This window comes from Hesperophylax consimilis, chromosome 28, assembly GCF_061612785.1.
Source record: "Hesperophylax consimilis isolate HC1 chromosome 28, BYU_Hcon_1.0, whole genome shotgun sequence".
NCBI classification, from domain to species: domain Eukaryota; kingdom Metazoa; phylum Arthropoda; class Insecta; order Trichoptera; family Limnephilidae; genus Hesperophylax; species Hesperophylax consimilis.
The window spans coordinates 18543960-18567805 of NC_142863.1; the positions used below are offsets into that span (position 1 = coordinate 18543960).

Consider the following 23846-nt stretch of genomic DNA (forward strand, 5'->3'; position numbering starts at 1 on the left):
CGCTAGAGGGCGCCGCAGTCTGTGGCAGGCCCACCCGTGGGCCAGTGGTGTGCGCCTCGGGTGCGTAGCTCTGAGTAGGTACGCCCGGGGGCGCCGGCGTCGGCGTCGGTAGGTATTCCACCCGTGGTTCTGTAGCTTGCCAAACAGTGGGCTCTCCCCCCACTGTGTAGGCAAGGCTGTAACTGGGGCCGCTCGGGGGCGCCGCAGTCTGTGGAAGACCCACCCGTGGTGTTGTAGCTTGCGGAACAGTGGGCTCTCCCCCCACTGTGTAGGCAAGGCTGTGACTGGGGCCGCTAGAGGGGGCCGCAGTCTGTGGCAGGCCCACCCGTGGGCCAGTGGTGTGCGCCTCGGGTGCGTAGCTCTGAGCTTGCCCGGGGCCGCTAGATGGCTGGCTTCCGGGATAGGCTCCGTCGGGTTGCCAGGCTGCAGGTGAAGCGGTCCGCGTAAGGCCCTTCAGCATGGCGACAAGTTCTGCCATCTGTCGGGCGTGGTCGTCCTGCAGCTTCTGGGTGCGCCGCCTCTCAGCTCTTAACTCGAGCTGCGCCTGCCGGAGCGTGTCCTCGCTGGAAGCCTCGCTTCTTGACGAGACGTCGGCCGCGGCAGGGGGCGTCTGTGGTGGTGATGCGCCGGAGGGACCAGGCAGTGGGTCCGCTCGGGGATCAGAGGGGGCCAGGGGGGCGGTTGGCCGGAGTCCGGGGGGCGCGGCTGTGGCCGCCCCGGTCGGTGTGGGATCATCGCTTCCCTGCGATGAATCCCCGCCAGCGCTGTTCTTCCCAGAGCGCAGTGAAGGTGACATCTTATCCACAGAAAGATCCGGCTCGAAGGACCACTTATGTATCAGACGTAATCGTGTGACACATAAGACTGTAAGGGGCCGGTGATCCCAATCTGTGGAGGCGTAAGATGTCTTCCTTCAGTGGCGTGGAGGGGTAGAACGGGGCCGTCTCTGATGCCGTTGTAGCTGGTCCGAATGCTGTTTTCGCGTCCTTGATGCTGATTCCGGGTCTGGTCCGAAGGGGTAGGCAAGTCCGTGGTCCAGGGTGAAGCGGGGGTCAGAGTGAAAGAGGGCGAGTAGAAGCAGAAGTCGGAGCGAGGTAGAAGGCAGAGCAGAGAGAGAGGTGTTGAGCTGGTGGTGGTTTCTGGTTATCTGCCGTTTTGAGGGCATGTTGCACGTTTTATAGGCCACCGGCGGGCGCGCGGACGCTCACACGGGCCCACTTTCTCTTTGATTCCTGGAATCCGTGAGCCGTGTAGCGACGCTATCGCGGCGCCCCCCGGGCCGTCTACCGCCGCTCGGCCGGTAGTTTCTTTGTTTGGGCACGATCCTCAGAACCGTGCCCGTGGGACGTAATGACGGCGTACCACCGGTCATTTGTGACGCTATGACGGCGCATGGCGCACGGCACGGCTTCCCACTACGTTTTGGCACGGTTCTAACAATCGTGCCCGAATTAAATTATGATTTTACCAGCTCTCACAATACTTCTCTGCCCGTATACCTCCAGCCAAGCTCCGACGTTCATTTATTGTAACAATTTTACATTTACATAACAATTTTACAAATTTCTACATTATTTAGGGTTTACAGGTTAATTTTACATACATTTACAGGCAGTTTATTCAATTTAAAGACAGGCAAAGTTAAGGCAAATGGCAGATTTTAATATGGGGCGACCGCGTCCGATACCGGAGCAGTACGTCCGTTACAAAAATTTAAATCATAATTTACTAACATTTTGTTTAGCTAACATTATTATATTTAATCTGTGATTATTAAATATTTACTATATTGTATATACCTTACTTTTCTTTGTTGATTTTGCTGTTTACTCTAGGCAAGTATCAAAACTTTTTGACTTCTTCTGGCACGTTCCCACTTCCGTTTAAAAATCGGTCAAAAAATTAAGGCGAAGCTTAATGCTAAATCACTATTTTAATTAATCTTTATAACGAATTGGTGTACATTATGAATACCAAAATATGATTAAGATAAAATAAAGCTTTTACTATCTTTTCGCTTGAGTAGAATACAAATAAAATAATAAATTCCTCAATTAAAAATATAAATGTAAATTACTAAAAAAAACATGTATTCAATAGAAATGTATGAACGCGTAAAGTAAACAAATTTTTTAAAAATACTGTATTATAGCTAAGATTATCTGTGACAGTTTCACTTGATTAACTTTTTTGCTTTCCTATAAAATTATTTACAAAATAAATAAAAATCAGTTTTGTGCTTGAAATTGAACATTTCAAGACTCCGTTTGTCAAGCGATTTTAATGCATATTACCTACAATATAAAGTATACCAAGAATATACACATTTTAGCTTGTAGCTTCCTCTTAAGGCCGTTAAGGTCGCCGCAGAGACAAGAGACAGAGAACTGTTCATACTTTACACAACACAATTTGTCGGCGTCAGCTCAGTGCATCTGTTGCAATTCGCTCGCTCATGTGTTTGTATGAAGTTGTTCACACTTGTTGACATGCGACCCACTACAACATCCCGATTTCGCAAGCCGCCCGTTCTTCAGTCGCAAGGTTCGTGTTTTTACCGTCCAATTTTTAAACGGAAATCCGACGTCCGATTTTAGTCGTCCGTTTTTTTAAACAGAAGTGGAAACGGGCTTTGTATTTGCTGTAAGTACGTGAATTACGTTGATTCATTTTGTTCCTATCTTATTTTTTTATATTCTATTTATTTATTTATTTATGTCTATTCTTGAATACACATTTTACAAATGATTACAGTGGTTTATATTGTAGTACAGAGAAAAAAGTACAGAAAAAAGGTATAAAAAATAAAGAACATAGGTTGATATAGGTAAAACTGTGTGTGGGTGATATTGTATGTTACGTGAACACCTCACTAGGAGAACCTGTGCTGAGGTGTTAACGTGTTTGTGATTAAGTGTGACAGGTATTTACGTGTTGTAGTAGAAAGTTAATTTTTTTTTCACAGACAAATATTTAAACATGAAAACACAGATTTATATGTGAGTGTATGTATTTTTGGATAATTCTTGAAGAACGTGTATAATATTTAATTTTACTTAATTTAATTTTAGTTATGTTTGATTTGGAATTATAATCTTTTGAATAAAGTGAATATCTTGATTTTTTATCCAGGCTACGACATGTTTTTTGAGAAAGTTTGTAGATGTATTTGTAGTCATTAATTGTTTCAAAGTAATGGGCATACTGTTAAAAAGTTTGGTTGCGTAGTATTGAAAGTGTCTTTGTCCGTGTTTGGTGTGTGTTATCGGAATGTTCAGTGTTTTATTTGTTGATGACCTGGTTTTTATTATGGCTTTTGGTTGATTTGTAATATTAAGATTATTATGGATGAGATGTAGGAGAGCAGTTATTAATGTACCAATATAAATAAATTGAATTGCAAATCCCACTCATGCAGCTGGAAATAAAAAAATATTATTATCATGTTAAATTGAATGCACCATGTAATGTAATTCGTCTACTAGTTTTATGAAAAGCCCTAATAAGTAAATAAAAATGTTTTTTATGTAGTGTATTCTTATTATTTTAATATTTACTATATTTCATATTCTACTTATTTGTATATTATTTATTAAATACTGTTTTCATTATTATAAAATAACACTAAGCCCGTCGTCTCACGGGTCGGTAAGCAATCGACATAAATCAATTGCTGCAAGACCCTACCTAGAAAATTACGTTCACTATATTAAGGTTATTGTCTGCAGCGCAGTTCAGTGCGGAACTTTTCTTTGTAGGGTCTTGCGGAATTTGGTTATGTTGATTGCTTACCGACGGGACAACGTATTTAAATACTCCTACCATGACCGACAGCTATTAGCTCAATTTATGTAGCGTAAAAATACATATAAAGATAAATTAAAATAACAAATATAAATTACAATGACGTGCTCCTAAATTAATTATGAAAACACCCTAATATCATAGAACTTCCTTCTTCTTCTGGCGCTAGTAAAATTAGATTGTTAATGTTACTTGGATGTTTCCACAGGGTGGGGCAAAAGTAATCACCCTATTGGAAAACGCTATGACTTTTGCAAATGGCGCCAAATGTCAATTCGGTTTTGACATTTGTGAAGTAAACAAACGCAGAATACAAATCGACAAGACATTAATCGGTTTACCAAAAAAAAATCAAATTTCACAAGCAGTAGGTACCAAAGTTTATCATAAAAAAAAGTACAGCAAAAGAACATCGGGTGATTACTTTTGCCCCACCCTGTACATATATAAATAAATATATCATTAAGATAGTAGTTATAGGCCGTAGTCGTAAGTCACTAGATATGAGTCTTAGATGTAAGTCACTAATTTTAAGTCAGTAGTTCTAGTATTAATTATTCAATAAGTATATTTGTACAGCGCCCTTGAGGTGATTTTTTGAAAATAGCCAAATATTATTATTATTATTTTAAAGTGTGTTTCTTAATTTTAAGGTGAATAAATAAATATCTTACATTATTTGTGCAGTTATTATTTTGTCTGTTCTGTTTTTTTAAATTTATTTATTATTATTTGGTATTAGCCGAAGTCCCCTAAAGGCTTTACGCTGAGTTTTTCAAGATCAGATGTGAACAGTAAATTTCATTTTATTTTGAAAATAAACGTGGAAATTTTCCTCAAGAAGTATTAAAATTCTGCTTTGAGAATTCTCTGAGAGGAGGTTGGGTGGATTTAGAATTTCAGTGTGCAAAATGTCATGAATCTAGGAATAAAACTGTAGATTGGTTAAAAAAACAAGTCCATACGCCACTACAGACTCTGTTGTTGACATTTTTTTTTTCAAGCTTTCTTTTCGGGATCGCATAACTGCAATCGTTAAAAAATCCCTCAAAATACTTGGTTTCATCACTAGAATCACTTTGGACTTCAAAAACGTAAATACCCTTAGAACTCTTTACTGCTCCTTGGTTCGCCCCCATCTTGAATATGCTTGTGTTATTTGGTCTCCTTTTTATTCTGTCCACATTTGACGCATTGAATCTGTTCAACATCTGTTCTTAAGAGGCTAGGATTAGAAAAAGGCAAATACTCATATGATGAAATTGAACTAACTCTAAACCTCTCGCCTTTGGAAGTCCGTCGGGAAAGAAATGACCTCATTTGCTTCTTCAAAATTATAAATGGTATTATTGATTCACCTACTCTACTGCAACTCATTCCCTTCAATATCCCCTCGCACAGACTCAGAAATAATGAACTGCTCTTCCTCAACCATCATTCGACAAATTATGGATATTATTCACCATTGTCCAGAATGTGTAGACTGGTCAACTCAAGTCAAAACCTTAACTTTTTTGGATAAGTCTGAATGATTTTTGCCAGTCGCTAAACAAGTGACGGAATATTATAAGTGTCCTGTGGTCCTGACCCACGGCGTAGTCTTGACTTGATTCCACTTGTCACTTTATTTTCTTATATTATATCTGCCTTATGTCTTTGCTTTCATGTACCTTTGTCTACTCCTGTATTTTTCATTTTACTGTATTCGTGTTATTATTTTGTAATTTGGACAATGTCCGTTAATAAATGAATAAATAAATATTTCAAAAATACTTTCATTTAATTTTTCCAAACTTCTATTTATTTACAATCAATTACAATTCGTGAGCAAATTATAATTCTTGATTTCAATTTATTTTTTCCCTCCACACACTTTCTTCCTTTCATAACTATTACCTACTCATACATTAAATCAAATTTAAATTCATCGATTTTAACTAAAAATCATTAGTAGTTTTCAGAACAATCTTAGGCGAAATTACGTAATGGTATTTTAAGGACATACGTAATAGGTACTACAACCATGTAATAACGAAAAATATCCTTAACTGTATCTTATTGTACTGTGTATGGCTTAATAAATAAATAAATAAAATATAAAAAATAAATAAAGGAAAAAAAAATCCGCAAAAAAAACATATGATTTGCATGCACCAAGTCTTAAACTGTTTGAAAATCCAGGCACTATGGCCAGGGCCGTATTATGCGTAAGACAGTGTAGGCAACTGCCTAGGGGCCCCCCATCGGGTAGGGGCCCCTAGGGTAAAGGAACCCCGAGGCGTGCATTGCCTAGGGGCCCCGACATGCGTGGCCCATAGGCAGTCTAAGCCACTGCCTATGGGCCACGCATTGGCTAGGAGCCCCTAGGGTAAAGGGGTAGCTAAAGGTAAATAGTGCATGCAAATCGTATACATGTATAGTTTGTTCAACATGTTGTCATCCAGGTTGAAAAACGTGTTAAAAAGTTTCGAGAAAAACGCATTCAAAGTTTTGCTGAAGGATAATTCAACATACAAACTGTTTCAAACGGTTTCACATAAAATGATCTATCTCCGTCAATTTTTAGAATTTCTTTAAAACATTTTGTGATAGCATTCTTAACAAGTGCATCTTTCAAAAAATTAAATTTAAAAAAAAGTCAAAAATTTCCTTTGTTTTTTGTTGTCCTGGTGCCTTAAAACCTTGTTTAGGACACGGTTCGACGAAATATTAATACGCAATAGCAATATCGCCTGTAATAATTTATTGTATGGCCTTAGGGCCCGTTCCCAGTTACTTTTAAAAATCTTCTGACAATAATAATAGAACAAGCGGGTTGCGGGTCGCGCTATGATGGCGCAGTGTAGTGGGGCGCTTGTCGGAACTACAAGATTACAAAAATAAATACTACAAGCCAGCTGTGTCATACCTACCGAATTTAACCTACAAAAATCTACCGAAATTCGTATAAAATCTACTAAAATTTGTGAAAATTAACCGAAAAGTAAAATAAAAAAACCGAATTCAGTAAATATGTACGGAAGTTTCTGAATTTCGTTCAATTTTTTTCCGACATTCACACTGTGGGGAATTATTTCCTCCCAAATTCGCTTAGCCACCCATGGCTTGGATAATATTGTGGGCCATAAATATACCACTCTCTAGATCGATATCTTCGGGCTTTTTGTATACAACAGAATTATACAGTACTTAACCACAGACTAAGAAAATAAACTTTTACAGTGCATTTCCTTGAGATGAAACTTGTTAATCTGAGAAGAAGAAACCCAAAATGACAAGAAATTTGCAAAAACACTGAAGAAAATTTCCAAAACATGATTGTCCGACAGTATGACGAAGAATTCCGACATTTTTCAGCCTCATGAACTCATGGTTACATATGTTTAAAAATCTTTAATTTCACCAAAACAATAAGATAATACAGGATAACACTAATCAATAACATGAATAAGTTTATCGATATAATAAATAACATTTATACGTTGTGGAGGAAGACATATGCCAAGTATGAAGCATTGTTCAAAAAACCGAACGAATAACTGTCAATTCACTTTAAACTTGAACTTACGTAGGTGTTGAATATATGTTTGTAACTCGCTAACACTATACTGGCTTATATTGTATTTTTATCACGAACAACTTTAACACGCAATATTTTCGACGGAAATGATAGTATTTCGGCAACAAATGACAACCCGCGTGTATAAATAAACCACACTCATTTTGTTTGAATGATTTGAAACTGTCAAAGGCAAAATTCCGTCATCTCTTTCTGTTACACGAGTCATTATGGTAGAGAGCGAGATATCAAACCAATCCTTCTTTTCTCACCAATGAGATCTGAGCTTTTAGCCATATTATTCGTTTTCTATAAGAATTTTGAGGTGGGCGTGGCGGTTACAAATGAGTTTCAAGGCCAAAGCTTAGTTAAATGCCCCTGTTGTGGGGTATCATTCCTCTCCGAAATTCCCTAGATTCTACCCCTCTCCCCCTCGTGGATTTCAAAATATTTGTGGGGATTTATTCGTCTCTCCTGAAACCGATTTACGATATGACATCTTATTAATTTTACGATATGACATCACTGCTACAAGCATGAATAACGTGACAAACTTAAACGGATGTACTACGATGGCCATCCATCAGAGAAAAAGTGTCGGACATGTCCTTTAATCGTATCGGATAAGTGTGTAACAGCTCCATATCACGCCATTAGTTCATCCGATTATTAAACGGTAGTGGGAATAGGGCCTTAGTCCATCGGAAAGATTGCCTACCATTTTGTAAAGCGTTGTATGTATTATAATGTTTATTACTGTAACAACATTTTAATTTAAATTTAAAAACATCACTCAACTTATGGTCCATCTTCAACACAAAAAATACGTTTCATCGTAAACGATCCGACGAAGCTATTTTACTAAGTAGGTAAGCATGAACCAAGCTAAAACAGTTTAGGAATCTTGGGACTAGGGAGAAATCCCTAGATATAGGGAGAAGTACGGAAAGGGAGTTTTTGACCAATGAAGAAATCGATATCAATGGCGGTTTTTTTTATTGGACCCTTTTTACGAAAATTCTGAGCAACGGTTGTAAGAAATCCCGAAAAATGAAAACAACTCAGATATTGCAGTAGTTTGGTGTTGGTCCAACTTTATGAGAGTTTTGTATTCTAAATTTGGACAAAACCAGTGTAATCTGAGTTTTTCTCTTTTTACGGAATTCTTTATAATATTAATATACAGGGTGTTAAGGGGCGTATTTGACTTTCTTTAACCAATGATTCCTGACATTATTTGAAGTAAAAAAAATTTGGTCTCCATTGACATTTTTTTTTCAAACTTTTTTTTTAAACTTCTACACATTGTTAATTTTTTTTATTTATTGTTAATCAAATTTAATAATATAATTATTAAGTTCTGCAAGTATTTTTTGGTTTTTGTTATTGTAATCACGTCCCGCTTGACAACAGTGAACTTAAACCCTTGCACATTGAAAGAAAGTGCCATAGATTAAATTTACTTGAACAATTAGAAATCAATAAAAGAACCAATGACCCTAATATAACATTAATTAATAACATAAGGAAAATTATTTATTCCCCGCTTCTAAGTATATTCACAAAACCTAAACAATATAACACATTTACATAAATTAATAACTGCTACATCATTATTAAACAATTAAGAAAACATTAATGTGTGGAAAACAGACTTCAAAATTACCCCCACAGAATATGAAATCTATTGTTACAATTATTTTTATCAGTAAATTGGTTTAACCGATAATAAATCATTTTAAATTTGGGAGGGGTAAAATAGAATCATATTAATAAGTCGTCTAAACGTGGCTAAACCACAGTTTGAAAATGGCCTTGAAAGCCGATACATCTGTAACAATAACAAAAACCAAAAAATACTTGCAGAACTTAATAATTATATTATTAAATTTGATTTTAATTAAATTTAAAAAAAATAATTAAAAAATTCCACACATTGGTCACTTATCCGAGTAACCTCCTAACACCTCACATCGACCCTAGCTGTCCAATTACTACTGATTTAGAAATGTATTTTGTTGAAAAAAAAACCGGAGACCAAAATTCCAATTACATTTTTTACCTCAAATAACGTCAGTAGTCACAGGACCACACGAGGACAGTACAATACACTCTTGTCCCAGCTCAGGAGCCATTGTCCCATTGTGAACAGTGGTGTAGTGGACAAGACAATGAACAAAGACACTGTCCCAGAGATAGCTGGTTGCAGTATCTATCTCCGCAGGATAGTGTCTTAAGGCGAAGCTTAATGCCAAATCACCATTTTGATTAATCTTTATAGCGAATTGGTTTACATTATCATTACCAAAAAATATGCTTTAGATAAATTGATGGTTTTCCTATCGTTTCGCTTGAGTAGAATACAAATAAAATAATAAATTACTCAATAAAAAATATAAATGTAAACTAATAATTTTTTTTTTTTCAGTAGTAATGTATGAACGCGTAAAGGAAACAACTTTTTAAAAAATACAATATTATAGCTAAGATTGTCTGTGACAGTTTCACTTGATTAACTTTTTTGCTTTCTTATAAAATTATTTACAAAATAAATAAAAACCAGTTTTGTGCTTGAAATCGAACGTTTCCAGACTCCGTTTGTCAAGCGATTTTAATGCCTATTACCTACAGTATAAGGAATACCAAGAATATACACATTTTTGGCTTGTAGCTTTCACTTAACACCACCACCGCGCCCGGCTGCGTTATCCGCGTGTAAACGCGTTTTGACATGACAATAGGAGTAGACAATAGACAATAGACAATAGCAAATCGCTCCGCAAGTAGGTACGTATCTCGGCTATCGGCGCTCTCGGCGCTCCGATCTCATATTTCGGCTTTAAAATGTCGCGTAAATGGATCACTGCAATACGTCTTGGTATAAAAGACATAATATTTTTCTCGAATTTGCTCTCAACGCGCGTCGTGATGTAACGATTTTCGCAGCGCTCCGCGGCAGAATTGTTGTATTGTCCCATTGTCCTTCCCTGCGCGGTCGAGGTGTTCACGGGCCAGGGACAAGAAAATATCGTATAGTCTTCTGTATTGTCCTCGTGTGATCCCGGCATAAGTCAAGTACGTCACTTTACCATGTATATTGTAATATTTGATCGTTGCCCATTAAATATTGACTACGTGACTCTGAGTACATTCTGTGAAAATTGAAACGGAAAATAACACTTCTAATTATGGAGAGAGCAGGAAAAATATATTTATTCAATAGAATTGTATTATTAGTGCAAATATTAAATATTTTATTTCAGAAAATTGCATTTCAATGGAATTTTGTCATATGGCTAACATTCTATACATAGTTTTCGTCACTTGGCCCATTTTTACACCAACTGTCAAAATATTTCATTGAATTTGACAAGCCCCTAGTCAAAGATATTAGAATATGGGGCCCTAGTCCAGTGTCTAATGCAAATATTTAAAATATGAGATTCTACTATTGTATAGTGGTATTCAGAGGATACGACATTATTTCGTATTATATTAATTTAATACTATTTTGGCAAAGTATATTAATTGTCAATTTTATAAATAAGTTTTTTTAAATATGTAAATTTTATTAAGCAATAAATTTATTGCGACTGTCTATGAAAGTTTTCGCGATTTGCAGAATTTTTGACGATTATGCTATGAGAGGTATTTTCCATTTTTGGACCAGGCAACACCGGAGATTGGTTTATTTATGCAACACCGTCACCAATTACTCTATCTGGTGGTATTCTTTTTGAATTTGAATAAGTGATTATTCCATTTTGCATTTAAATAAGTAAATAACAATCTTATTTGCGAAGTCCTCGGCGTAGGTACTAAACTGTCTAATCTTATTTAGATTTTGTTGCCTTTTAATAATTATTTCTTATAGAAATTTATTATCCCTTTGAATTTGACATAAAGTCCGGCGCATGTTCGGCGCTAACGGATAAAACAGAAAACAATATTGAAAGTGAGATATTGCGTGCAATTTTTGTTGGTGGCACTAAGCAGTACCATAAATAAACCACTCTCAGCAGCACTAGGCAGTATAGATTCGTGTGATTGTTTTGAATTGTACTCGTAGTGTGACTGACAATGGAAGCAGAAAAAAGTCATCAAGTGTCAGATTTCCTGGCCTGCCGGTCCCGCGCAGACCTGAGACGGCTCCGGGGGATGGACTCTCCCTCCTTCCCCTTCATTACCTTGGCATGCAAGCACAACAGGGCTGACTTATTGGAGTTTTTATTGAAGGACGACACCTCTGATGGTGCAGTTGTTGATGTTTCCCGCCGGTGTTCAGTGGAGCAGGAAGATGAAGGACATGATGCCATCTATTATGCCATCCGGTCCAATAATGTGGAGCTCCTCCGCACACTCCTCGGGTCAGTAACTCCGGAACTCTCTGAGCGACTCCTCTCAGAGTCTTACGAGGAATTACTTTTGAACAATGTCCTCTTGTCAGAGGAAATGCATCTATTTGTCCAATACAAGTTGCTCGATCTACGTTTCTTCTCTAAAGGCGACGAAGGGCTTCCTGCCCCTTCCATGGCTGATATCCAAGAACGCATCCAAATGCTTGTGGAAATAATAGTGCAAGTTAATACTTATACAGAAGTGGACAGTCACTTTTTATACACGGCCAAGTTTATAGCTCAGAATATCCACATACTGAAACATCAATTGAAGTCGACGTACAATATTTTGCCCTGGGAAGAAATGGAGTTCTGCTTGGTGAGCTTTGTGTCCGCCCACATTCGGCACCAAGAATTGAATTTATTCTATCTGTCGGTACTGAGGAAAGAGAGGTTACTGAAGGAATTGAACAAGTTCGCTGCTGCCTTGCAAGAGTTGGACGAACACATCAGGTCTATAGATGTACAGGAACTTCAGAAAAGGGTGGTCTTGGACCGCGAGTATGTTGCCGCTACCATCAGCAGCAAATACCCACACTTGTACGCTGACTACAGGGAGGTGAGAGATGTTACCTCACTCCACATCATGAAGACATATCTAGACACGGCCTTGCTGGCAGACCCTGCTACTAGACTCGGCCAGTTGACTATCAAGAGAGCCCTCCAGGTGACGGGAGAACATCTGAAGAACACATTGGACAGCCCCAAGCTCTCCACAGCTGTCAGTGATCTTCTCCTCCTCTCTGCACCCAAAGAAACCAGACTAGTCCTACAAGACTTGTGCATCTCCCTATCCCATCCAAAGAGTAAGTTAGAGCTAGAAGACCATATCCTATATTCTAACATTCTAAAAGACATTAAAAAGATTGCATCTGTCATCACTGACATAACATACTCCAGTAAAGTGAACAAAATAAAGTGTTTGCTGACCACACTCATTAATACTGACAGTGTAGATGAATTTCATGAAATTGCAAATGTGTTTCGTGATGTTTGCATTGCGGATGTACAAGAAACAGAAACTGTTACAAAAGGCCACAGAAAATTTGAGGATTTTATTGGAGACATAATTAGAAACATAAAAGATCAAACTCCATACGAGAAGAAACTGTTTGCTGAAATAAAAAATGTCCTCGACAAATCCAAAATACAATGTAATTTAACAAAGGTAGACTTTTCCTTTATAAAATTAATAGTTCGGCTTTCTTCTGCATTTAATAGCAAGCGTAAAGTAAGTACTGTTAATATAATGAGGGTCATGAAATTTACAGCTAGTAAAGCCCTAAAAAGCTTTACATCTCGAGAAAATCGTACAGAAATTGAAATACGTTTTGTGTTAGCCGATTTATTATCCAAATTTTACAACATCGTATCCACGAGAATTAAACCAGAGATTGCTGTTGAACTACATTTTGCGATTTCTCAAATTTATTACTCTGGATCAATTGACAAAGGCAATATTAAATGTATTGATGAATATAGTAGACAATTATTCTTGAACGAATTCAATAAAAATGACAACGGAGAGGAAAAATGCATAAGTGTTAAAAACAGCAGCGAGATAATTAGTAAACAGCTCTCTCTTATATTAACTGAACTGGGGAAGACTCTGGGAACTGACAGAGTTGGTGGTCAATTATATGAGCATCTTTCAATGCTCTATAAAGGTGAGAATACAAGATTTATGGTAGAAGGCCTTGTTCTGGATACCATGTCCCTTTTAGATAGCTTCAAGCGTGTTCACAACAATGTACTGTATCTAGATGGGGACATGCCTCTGTTGAGCGGCAAGTGCTTGCGCAACCACTTGGCTCACGGTAACGCCTTGGTAGACATTCTGCCAACTGATGCTTGGTCCGCTGTGCTCCTAAATGCTGTGAAACTTGCTGAAAGCAAAGACCTTTTACTGAACTGTAAAATAGGGAACATTTCAAAACACAATATCAAACAATTGAGACGGAGATACGAGCGGGGCTTATCTATTCTTAATAAACAAGAGGAATTATGGAAGTCTTTGCTTGGCGGGAACTTTGAGAAATTCGCATTAGGAATCGCGGGAGGAGCTGATATATGTTCAAGAAATAGAGATTTGTCAACTACGCTACACTACGCTGCGCGGGGACCCAATATTGAATCTTTTAAGTTTTTAACTAAACAAAAAATAATTGGCACTGAAGTGAGAGATGTTGATGGTCAAACTGCCCTGCACGTAGCTGCAAGGTATGGAAGAGAGGACACTGTAAAATTCTTAGTGACAGACATGGGAAATGCAATTAATCAAGTTGATAATACTGGAAAGACACCGTTACACCTGGCTTCCCACGATGGCCACAAGAAAACTGTTGTGACATTACTTTCACTGGGAGCCAAAACAACAATCAAAGATAACTCGGGATATTCGCCTTTGCATTATGCCGTGGCGAACAATTACTTAGATGTGGTCAAAATCCTCTTGGAGAAAGAAGCTGCTGTGGATGAAAATACTATTACCGGGGGCTTTACTTGCCTTCACACAGCCACAGAATTGGGTCATGTAGAAATGGTACAGTACTTGCTGCTACATGAAGCTGATGTCAATGCTAAATCTATCCAAGGCACCTTACCATTACATCTGGCGGCATACAATGGTCACCAGGAGGTTGTGAATTGTCTGCTAGAGAAGGGGGCTCATTTAAACCTCATGGGGTCCAATGGTCTATCTTCATTATATTTCGCAGTGGAAAACAACCAAAAAGAGATTGTCAAGATCCTCTTGGAAAAAGGTGCTTTTGTTAATAAAGGAGGTGTGATATGCAAAAACACCCCCCTCCACACAGCTGTTTTTAATGGCAATGCATTCATCGCAAGTTTACTGTTGCAACACAATGCCGATGTCAATGCTAGAAGAAATGATGGCCTTACCCCGCTTCTCCTGGCTGCTGAAGGTGGATATGCAGATTTAGTTGACCTCCTGTTGGAAAATGACGCTCTGGCGGATAGCAGAGATGCCTCCGGATCAACGGCATTACATATTGCTGCTCTGCATGGTCATACTTCTGTTGTAGAGTCTTTAATCCAAAGGGGGATCGACATTCATAGCCAAAACACAGATCAAGAGACGGCTCTGCACCTGGCTGCACTAAGAGGTCACCAGCAAGTAGTAGACATTTTGATAGCTGCCGGAGCTGATGTAAATTCTGTAGACAAAGAAGGTTCCACAGCTCTGCATCTAAGTGCTGGAAATGGTCATGAAGCTATTTCAGAGGCTTTGATAAAAAAAGCAGCTAAAATACAATGTAAAAATAATCGTCATCGTACGCCATTACACGAAGCTGCTGCTAAAACTTTCAACGAGAAAAGCATTCAAATGTTGCTGAAGTATGGAGCCGATGTTAATGAGAGAGGGGAGCTTGGTGGCACAGCATTGCACCTTGCGTCGTTTGCTGGAAACAGTTTAGTGGTAGAAGCGTTGCTTCAGGGAAAGGCGGATGTTGATGCCCAGGCCGATGGTGGTATTACTGCGTTGTATCTTGCTGTCATTGGGAATCACAAGGCAGCTGTTGAGGTCTTGTTGAAGTATGGGGCGAATGTTAACCACATGGATTCTACAGGTTCTTCCATATTATGCCGCGCAGCAGAGAATAACAATAAAGTACTGTTGGACATGTTGATTACCAAAGGAGCAGATGTTAATGTTGGCGGAGGTCAACTTCTGATATCTGCAATTAAATCTGGGCATAGACTTGTAGTTGATGCTTTGTTGAAGAATATAGATGTTGACATCAATATTAAAGATCGAGACGGATTAAACCTTTTATACACGGCTGCTTTAAGTGGTGATGCATTAATTGCCAAGGCGCTGATAAAGAGAGGTATTAAAGTTGCAGATTGCATACAAGAGCCTTCACCTTTATCGATTGCAATAACATTGGGACACACGGAGTTTGTAGATGTCATGCTAGAAAATGGAGCCATTGTTAATTCGCCGAATCCTGATTTATCGCCGTTGTTTTGCGCAGTCCACACAAACAAGTCCGATCTTGTGGAAAAGTTACTCCACTGGGGAGCCAATTCTAATATCAGAGATTCAAAGGATAGAACAGTGTTAGAGCTGGCAGTTTCTCATGGCCAAATTCCAAATACCTTAGTACTATTGCAACAAGAGGGTGCTGGGGTTAATGAGAGAGGCCCTGACAACAGGACGTTACTGCATATTGCGGCTGAAGCGGGTAATCTTGAAATTACAAAACTCTTGGTAGACCAAGGAGCAGACATAAATGCTAGAAACAAACTAGGTTCTAAACCAATCCACATTGCCGCTAGAGACAGCTATCATCACATCTTGGCCTTCTTCCTGGATCTTGGGATGAGTATTGATGATCCGGGAGCTGCTGGCTGCACCCTGTTGCATTACGCTGCGTTGGGAGGGCAGCTAGCTGTGGCTCAATACTTGATCGACAAACAGGTTGATATTAATTCCACTAATTTAAACGGCTCCATGCCCATTCACTGTTCTGCCGAACTGGGACACACAGATATGGTTAAGTTGCTATTACACAGCGGTGCAGTGTATGATGCCACAGACAATCTTGGTAAAACCCCTTCAGAATTGACAAAAACTCGAGATATTAAAGAAGTGTTAGAGTCAATTGGAAAACTGTTTAAGGCCGTCAAAAAAAATGCTGTTTCGATGGTTTGCATTTTGGTTAAAGACTTGGAAAAATACATAGATGCAAAGAGTTCTGACAATGCAACACTTTTACACATCGCCTCCTGGAAGGGCTTTCAAGAGGTGTGTGACATTTTATTAAAGAGCAAAGCCAATCCCAATGCTGTTGGGAAGGGCGGCAATTCTCCTCTGCATTATGCATCCAAATACTCTTATCCAGGAATAGTACAATCTTTGTTAAAAAATGGCGCTGCACACAACCTCAAGGCTTATAACATGAAGACTCCGTTGGATTTTGCTACACACAAAGATATCAAATCTGTACTGCAAATAATTGCACTCTGTTTCAGGAAAGTACGAACTCGCGATGTTAAAGTAATTAAAGACATAACCAAAATAAAGGATGTACACATCATAGAGATGGTGATGAAGGCTCGCGACGCCGATGGAAACACGCTTGTGGTTGTTGCTATGAAATGTGGTTTCCCCGAGATAGACCAGTTAAAGCAGGTTTCACAGGCCAATGTTCAAGACATATTGTCCAAGGTGGACTCATTGTTAATGCTTGAAAGGTTCACAGAAGCTATAGATATTTTAAAACATTTGCTTAGTGAGAGAATCGAAATATTGGGAGAGTATAATCCGGGAACGCTGGACATCAAATATAAAATAGCAATTGTATTGTACAAGCAGTGTAAATATTTCGAAGCCATGCCCATGTTGGAGGATATCTATCGGAAGAGAGTGGAAGCATTTGGTCCTCACGACCCCGTCTCCCTCGAGACCAGGGGTACCATGGCTTTATTATTACATCGGCTCGGAAGGAACACAGAGGCCTGGGACATATTCCAGGAAGTTATGCCGAGGCAACAGGAACTGCTGGGAAAGGGGCATGAGCAACTATTGCAAACTAAAACCCATGCGGGGATGGTGCTGCATGTCCTGGGGAAGCATGAAGACGCCTTGCGCTTGTACAAGCAAGTTTACAAAAGACATAAAATCACATTTGGTGCCCAGCACCCCGACACTCTGCGTCTTCAAAATAATATTGCCATGGTGTTGAATGCTCAAGGCAAGCCCGATGAAGCCTTTGCTTTATATCAAACCGTTTATGAAACCAGAAAAACGATTCTAGGACTGAATCACTCCGAGACTATCAGAGCCAGGCGCAATATGGCATCCGTTCTTATGGGCCAAAACAAACTTGATGAAGCTTTGCAAATCTTCCAGGAAACCTTAGCTATTCAGAAGAATGTGTTTGGACTCAATCACAGTGACACAGTTTACACTCAAAACCTTATAAAGAATGTTTATCTCCTTCAGAATAATTTGCCAGAAGCCTTGAAGGTTCACAAGGGGGGGTTGAATGCTAGGAATGCCACTATGGGCAGCAACCACCCTGATTTCACAAAGCTGGATGGACTTCTAGATGGTGTCAGTAAAAAAATTAATTTAAATTTTGATGTGGATGTCGGTTATGTTCCTCCTTGTGATATTAATTTGCTAAAAGCAGCCAGTGTGGGGGATAGGGGCGAGGTTCGTCGTTTGATAGAGAATGGATCGGACGTGAACACTGCGGATACTGAGGGTAGAACGGCGTTGCACTTTGCCGCCACAGTGGAGGTTATGGAGCTGTTGCTGGATAGCGGAGCTGACGCTACTGCCGTGTCGCAGGCGGGGAACACCCCCTTGCACCTCGCCACGTCCCGTGTTTGCGAACAAGCGGTCCGTCTCTTGTTGCAGAACGTAAAGAGGATCAAACCCAATGCCTACCATAAGTTTATCAACGCTAAAACTGCAGTGGGAGGTTCCACAGCTCTGCATGTTGCCGCTAAGAAAGGCTCCACTGATATTGTGAGTTGCCTGTTGGCGCACGGTGCGTGCTACAATAGTCGAGACAGAAGTGACGATCGCACGCCCCTGCAATGTTCAGACAGTCCTTATGTCACCCGATTGCTGCGTTTAGCCGAGGATGTGTTTGAGATGGCGGTGCGGGGCGGCACTGTGCTTCCTCAGGGAAACGAGAGACATTTGGCGGCGGTGATGAACTCGAGAGATACAGAAAACAGGACTCCCCTGCAGCTGGCCGCAGTTCATGGCCATACCGCCACTGCCAGACTTCTGACCGGGCTTTTAAAAACACTGGATTAATCTATTGCAGCACTGGGCTTGTATTTTATGCCGAGGGTGTTTGTGTTTGTAGTCATTATTCACAGTTCATGCAAGGTCTTGTAATACCTTATTTGTATGGAACAACTGGGCTTGTTTCACTGGTGCTTTGGGTGTTATCCTTTCATAGTCCGTACAAGATCACAGCAAATGTGTTAAACTTTATAAAATACAGAATTGCCCAGACAATAGTTATCTTGAGTAATATTAGTCATTCTTTATTGTAAATATGACTATGTATAGTCTACTTGTAATACTTGGGATTTAATAATTATCTAGAGAGCTATATATGTAATTCCTTTTCTTTGAGCCCGGCTTTTATTTTTAGTATTATTTGTTGTAAGTTTTCTTTTTTGCTGGCGGAAGTGAGTCTTAATATTATTTATAGTTTCTTTGTTCAAAAGCGTTTTAAATTAAAGCGGCTTTAATTTATGATGTTAATAATCTAATTTTTTAAATGAGTTTTTGAAACGTTTGATATTCTTAGGATGCATTGTTGGATGGAACAATTCATCAAATTTCAAAGTTAATGTTCAAGTTCTATGAAAGTTCTGTTACTATGCAAGTACTGAAACAACCGGCCGATGTTGAACTAATAACATAACTTGAATAGAACTTTTACAATTTTAATATGAATTTTTAATTTTGTGAAACATCCCATCCTTAGCTTTGATATTTTGTATGTTTGGGATTGCAAAACATTTGAAAGTTTCTTTAATTGACATCTTTATGTAAACTTTGTGGATGGTCTTTATAATACCCTTTTGGTATATAAACAATTGTTTCTTCTGATTTGAAATGGCAGAGTAGTATTTTAATTCAACTTAGATATTTGTTGTAATTTAATAAATGCCATTTATATCATTGTACTAAAATATTGGTTTATACTTTCTGTGTGTAATATAAGGGTTTAAGAAACATTGTGAAATATTGTTTTGGCATTCATGTAATTTGATATAAAATTCTTTCCTCTCGTGTCAAATTGAAAAGTTGTTTTTTGTTTTACTCACATTCAACATAAGTGTGTTATATTGGTTTCTATATATTATTTCATTTAGTGATTACTTTACCTCGAGGGCACTGTAGTAGTTACTGTATATTATTTCATTTAGTGATTACTGTTCAAGGGCGCTCTAGAAGTTTCTGGATATTATTTCATTTAGTGATTACTTTACCTCGAGGGAGTTAACAGAGTAGTTACTGTATATTATTTCATTTTGTGATTACTTTACCTCGAGGGAGTTAGTTAACACAGTAATTACTGTATATTATTTCATTTAGTGATTACTTTACCTCGAGGGCGCTGTAGAAGTTACTGTAGGGTCAGTGGGTTAACAGTGAACCAGCAGGACACAGTGAACCACCACCTCTACAGCAATAACTGTAAGTGTGTTAGTGTTAAGCTCGTACTTGCAGTGCCGTCTCAGGAACAGACAAGATTTGATTTAGTGTGCTCCAGTGTGCAAAGGCGACAAGACGTTTTAGAAGCTAATATCTGATTTTTGCAAAGCACAACATCATTTTCACGTAAGTGTTTTTGTTTCATTACTAAATTATTTTGTTGCCAAGGCGAGATTTTTTATTGCTTTCATATTAAGTATTTAGTTTTAATTGTTACCTATTACTAGCAATTTTCAATATCTTATAGGTTTTAGAAATATTGGCTAGTTAATTCAACATGGCATCATGGTACACACTGAACCAGAGTTATGTGGGACACAGTGAACTGGTTCACTGTGTACACTGTATCTGGTTCACTGTGTACATGGCTTCTAAAATAATATGGATTCATAGAATTAGATCAACTTAAGTGTTTTCTTTGGTCAACAGAATGGGTCGTAAGCAGAAAGATGCAAGGAAAATCGGTAAACACACGGAGAAAGAGATGAAAAAAGGTTTGGAGATGATGAAAGAAGGGCATAGTCTTCACAAATCTGCAGAAGCTGCTGGCATCCCGTACCCAACTTTTCGGCGCTACTGGCTCAAGTCGAAGACTTCGGAGCAGCCCATAAGATTAGTTCCACATTACGACGTTAATAGAATATTTAGCGAAGATCAAGAACGGACCCTAAAGGAGTATATCAAGAAATGTGCTTCTTTGTTTTATGGACTATCAATCTACGAATCCCGAAAATTAGCTTATCAGATGGCCAACGTGAACGGCATAAAAGTGCCGACATCTTGGCATGCCAACAAATTAGGTGGCGTCGACTGGCTTCGTGGCTTCCGCCAACGACATCAAGATCTATCTCTCCGTAAACCTGAAGCCTGTAGTTTGGCTAGAGCTACCGCTTTCAATAGACCAAATGTGGATACGTTTTTTGATAATCTGGAAAGAATGTTAATGCGGAATCCTGCTGCTTTTGCTGATGGAACCAGGATATTCAACTTGGACGAGACTGCCACCACCAACGTACAAAAACCGGTTAAATTTTTGGGTCCAAAAGGAAAAAAAAATCTTGGAAAAGTGACGAGTGGTGAAAAGGGCACACTTGTCACTACGTGTGGCATTATCAGTGCAAGTGGACAAGCCTTGCCACCTGTTATGGTATTCCCAAGAAAAAACTTCTTACCGAAAATGATCAAAGGTACACCACCTGGAACATTGGGGCTGGCTACTCCCACAGGTTGGATGAATAGTGACCTGTTTGTAGAGGTGATAAAGCATTTCATCAAGCATTCTGGCAGTTTACCCCAGCATCCAAGTATTTTGATATTTGATAATCACGAATCTCATTTATCTATTGAGGCGTTGGATCTGGCAAAAGCATCTGGAGTAACGATTATCACATTACACCCGCACACGTCTGCTAAGCTCCAGTCTTTGGACGTTGGTGTTTTTGGCCCCTTCAAAGCTTACTACAATAGTGCAATAGATTCATGGCTGCTGAGAAATCCTGGTATTCTACTGACTATCTACGAGATCGGCGAAATGGTGGGATATGCATTCCCACGAGCCATGACGCAAGTAAATATTATGCATGCTTTAAAAAAAACCGGAATTTATCCATTCGACAGAAATATATTTACGGATGATGACTTTTTACCGAGCACAGTGACAGATCGCCCAGTTCCTGTCCAGACATTACCAGATGATGGACCATCAAACTTAGTTATTGAAAAAGATACATCACCAGCAGACTTCGAAGACCTTTCAATAGCTGGACCCTCTGGGCTTTCAAGAGCAGAGTCTGTTTCTTTTATTGGTCCTGAACAATTCCGCGATTCAATGAAGGCAGGCCCTCGGAAAAATATGAGAAAGCCTAGACAACTAGGTCGTAGTTTGATTGCTACAGATACGCCTGAAAAAATCGAAATCAATCAACAGCGATCAGCTGCCAAAAAGAGGAAGGATGCCAAAAATAAAAAAATTATTCGTGCCGTTTTAGCATCCAGTTCAGATGATGAAACAGAAATCTCCATTCAAGATTCAAGCATTGAGATGAATTGGATGGAGAATGATGAGATAGACCTGACAGAAGAAATGATGATGGAACCGTTAGAGAGATCCCCCGGCGAAGGAGATTTTGTTGTGGTAGTGTTTGACACGAAAAAAACAAGAATTTATTATGTTGGGAAAGTTCTTGAAACAAGGAATGATTCCCTTGAATACTTCATCAGTTTTCTTAGACTACAGACAAGAGGTCCAGAACAATTTTCTCTACCCAATGTTACTGACTTATCATATGTAAAAGAGCATGACATTAAATATATTCTCCCAAAACCTATTGTATCTGGAAGCACTAAGAGGCAGCAGCAGTCATTTTATAAGTTTGATGTTACCTTTGCTATAAATATTCGCTAAATCTTTTGCTCTAAAGGTAAAAAATTACGTCACTTATTTTTTTATAGCTCTGCGAGTTTTCATGTTTTGTAATTTGTAGTTATTTTCTTATCTTGCTACTTTTTTTTTAGTTATGGATTTTTCATATTGTATAAATTATGTTTATAAATAAAGCCCTGATTATTTTCTTCATTTATTTGTTTTATTGCGAGGATTATTAATATAATTTTCAGGAGAATTAATATGTTGGTTCACTGTGTCCTTCTTCGGCTCACTGTGTACCATGCCTGCGGTTCACTGTGTACCAGCATTGTACACAGTGAACCAAAATGTCATTTTTTATATAAATCATTATATATAATTACCAGTAATTTCTGCGAAAATGAGTTTATGCACATAGAAAGCCAAATAAATACTGAAGACAACAACATTTATTTGACAGTTCTACGTTAAATTTTGGTGGCCCAGGTCAACTCGGAAAAAAGTGTGGTTCACTGTTGACCCACTGACCCTATATTATTTCATTTTGTGATTACTTTACCTCGAGGGAGTTAACAGTAGTTACTGTATATTATTTCATTTTGTGATTACTTTACCTCGAGGGCGCTGTAGAAGTTACTGTAAATTATTTCACTTTGTGATTACTTTACCTCGAGGGAGTTAACACAGTAATTACTGTATATTATTTCATTTTGTGATTACTTTACCTCAAGCGCGCCGTAGTAGTTACTTTTTATGCTACGTCAATCAGAGATTACTTCACCTCGAAGGCGTTACCAGAGTAGTTACTGTATATTATTTCATTTAGTGATTACTTTACCTCGAATGCGTCATAGTAATTACTTTATATTATTTCAATTAGTGATTACTTCACCTCGAGGGCGCTTTACAGAGTAGTCAGTGTATATAATTTTGTAAGCTGTTTTTCTTCTCGGAACTAATCGGAGAATACTTTTTTTTAAAGGTAGATATTTTACTGCCAAATTTACATTCCTTTCAATTTAGTTTTTCCATGTTATATGTTATGTGAGTTACTCTCTACAATATCTGTTCTGAGATTTAATTAGTTAATGATGTATAATATTTTCTCAAAATACAAGGTGGCACAAAATTCCTCACTCGATTTCTTAAGGCTGAACTTTGTAGATAAAATGGAGGAGTGTACTGCTGCAGTGACTAAAAGCACAGTGTCTTCCACGTTTTTATTTACTAAATCTAAATACATAAATGTCAAAGCCGTGCGGAACTCAGATGCCATTTGCTAAAATGAGAGTATCTTTCGATAGGGTAATGAATTTTGCGCAACCTAAGATATGCACCTTCAAAGGAAACCAATGTAAAATAAACCATTAGTGACTAAGAAAAATATGGTACGTTAAAATACCTTTGTTCGTCGTACAATTCATAATCATTTTCTTTCAGTATGTCAATCCATCGACAGCAATTTATGTAACACTGCTAAGGACAATATTTCATGTATCATGG

The 23846-nt window shown here is 38.5% G+C and overlaps 1 protein-coding gene across 1 annotated transcript in view; it reads left to right on the forward strand.

The window, feature by feature from the left end:
* LOC149410300 (uncharacterized) overlaps window positions 1-19889 on the forward strand; it is a 38015-nt gene extending 18126 nt beyond the window's left edge. The window contains exons 10-12 of the mRNA XM_089648985.1: window positions 171-414; window positions 503-789; window positions 11454-19889. Of these exons, the coding sequence (XP_089505111.1) occupies window positions 171-414; window positions 503-789; window positions 11454-18559 (7637 nt within the window). The 3' untranslated portion in view covers window positions 18560-19889. The remainder of the gene's footprint in view (window positions 1-170; window positions 415-502; window positions 790-11453) is intronic.
* Window positions 19890-23846: the final 3957 nt, after the last annotated feature.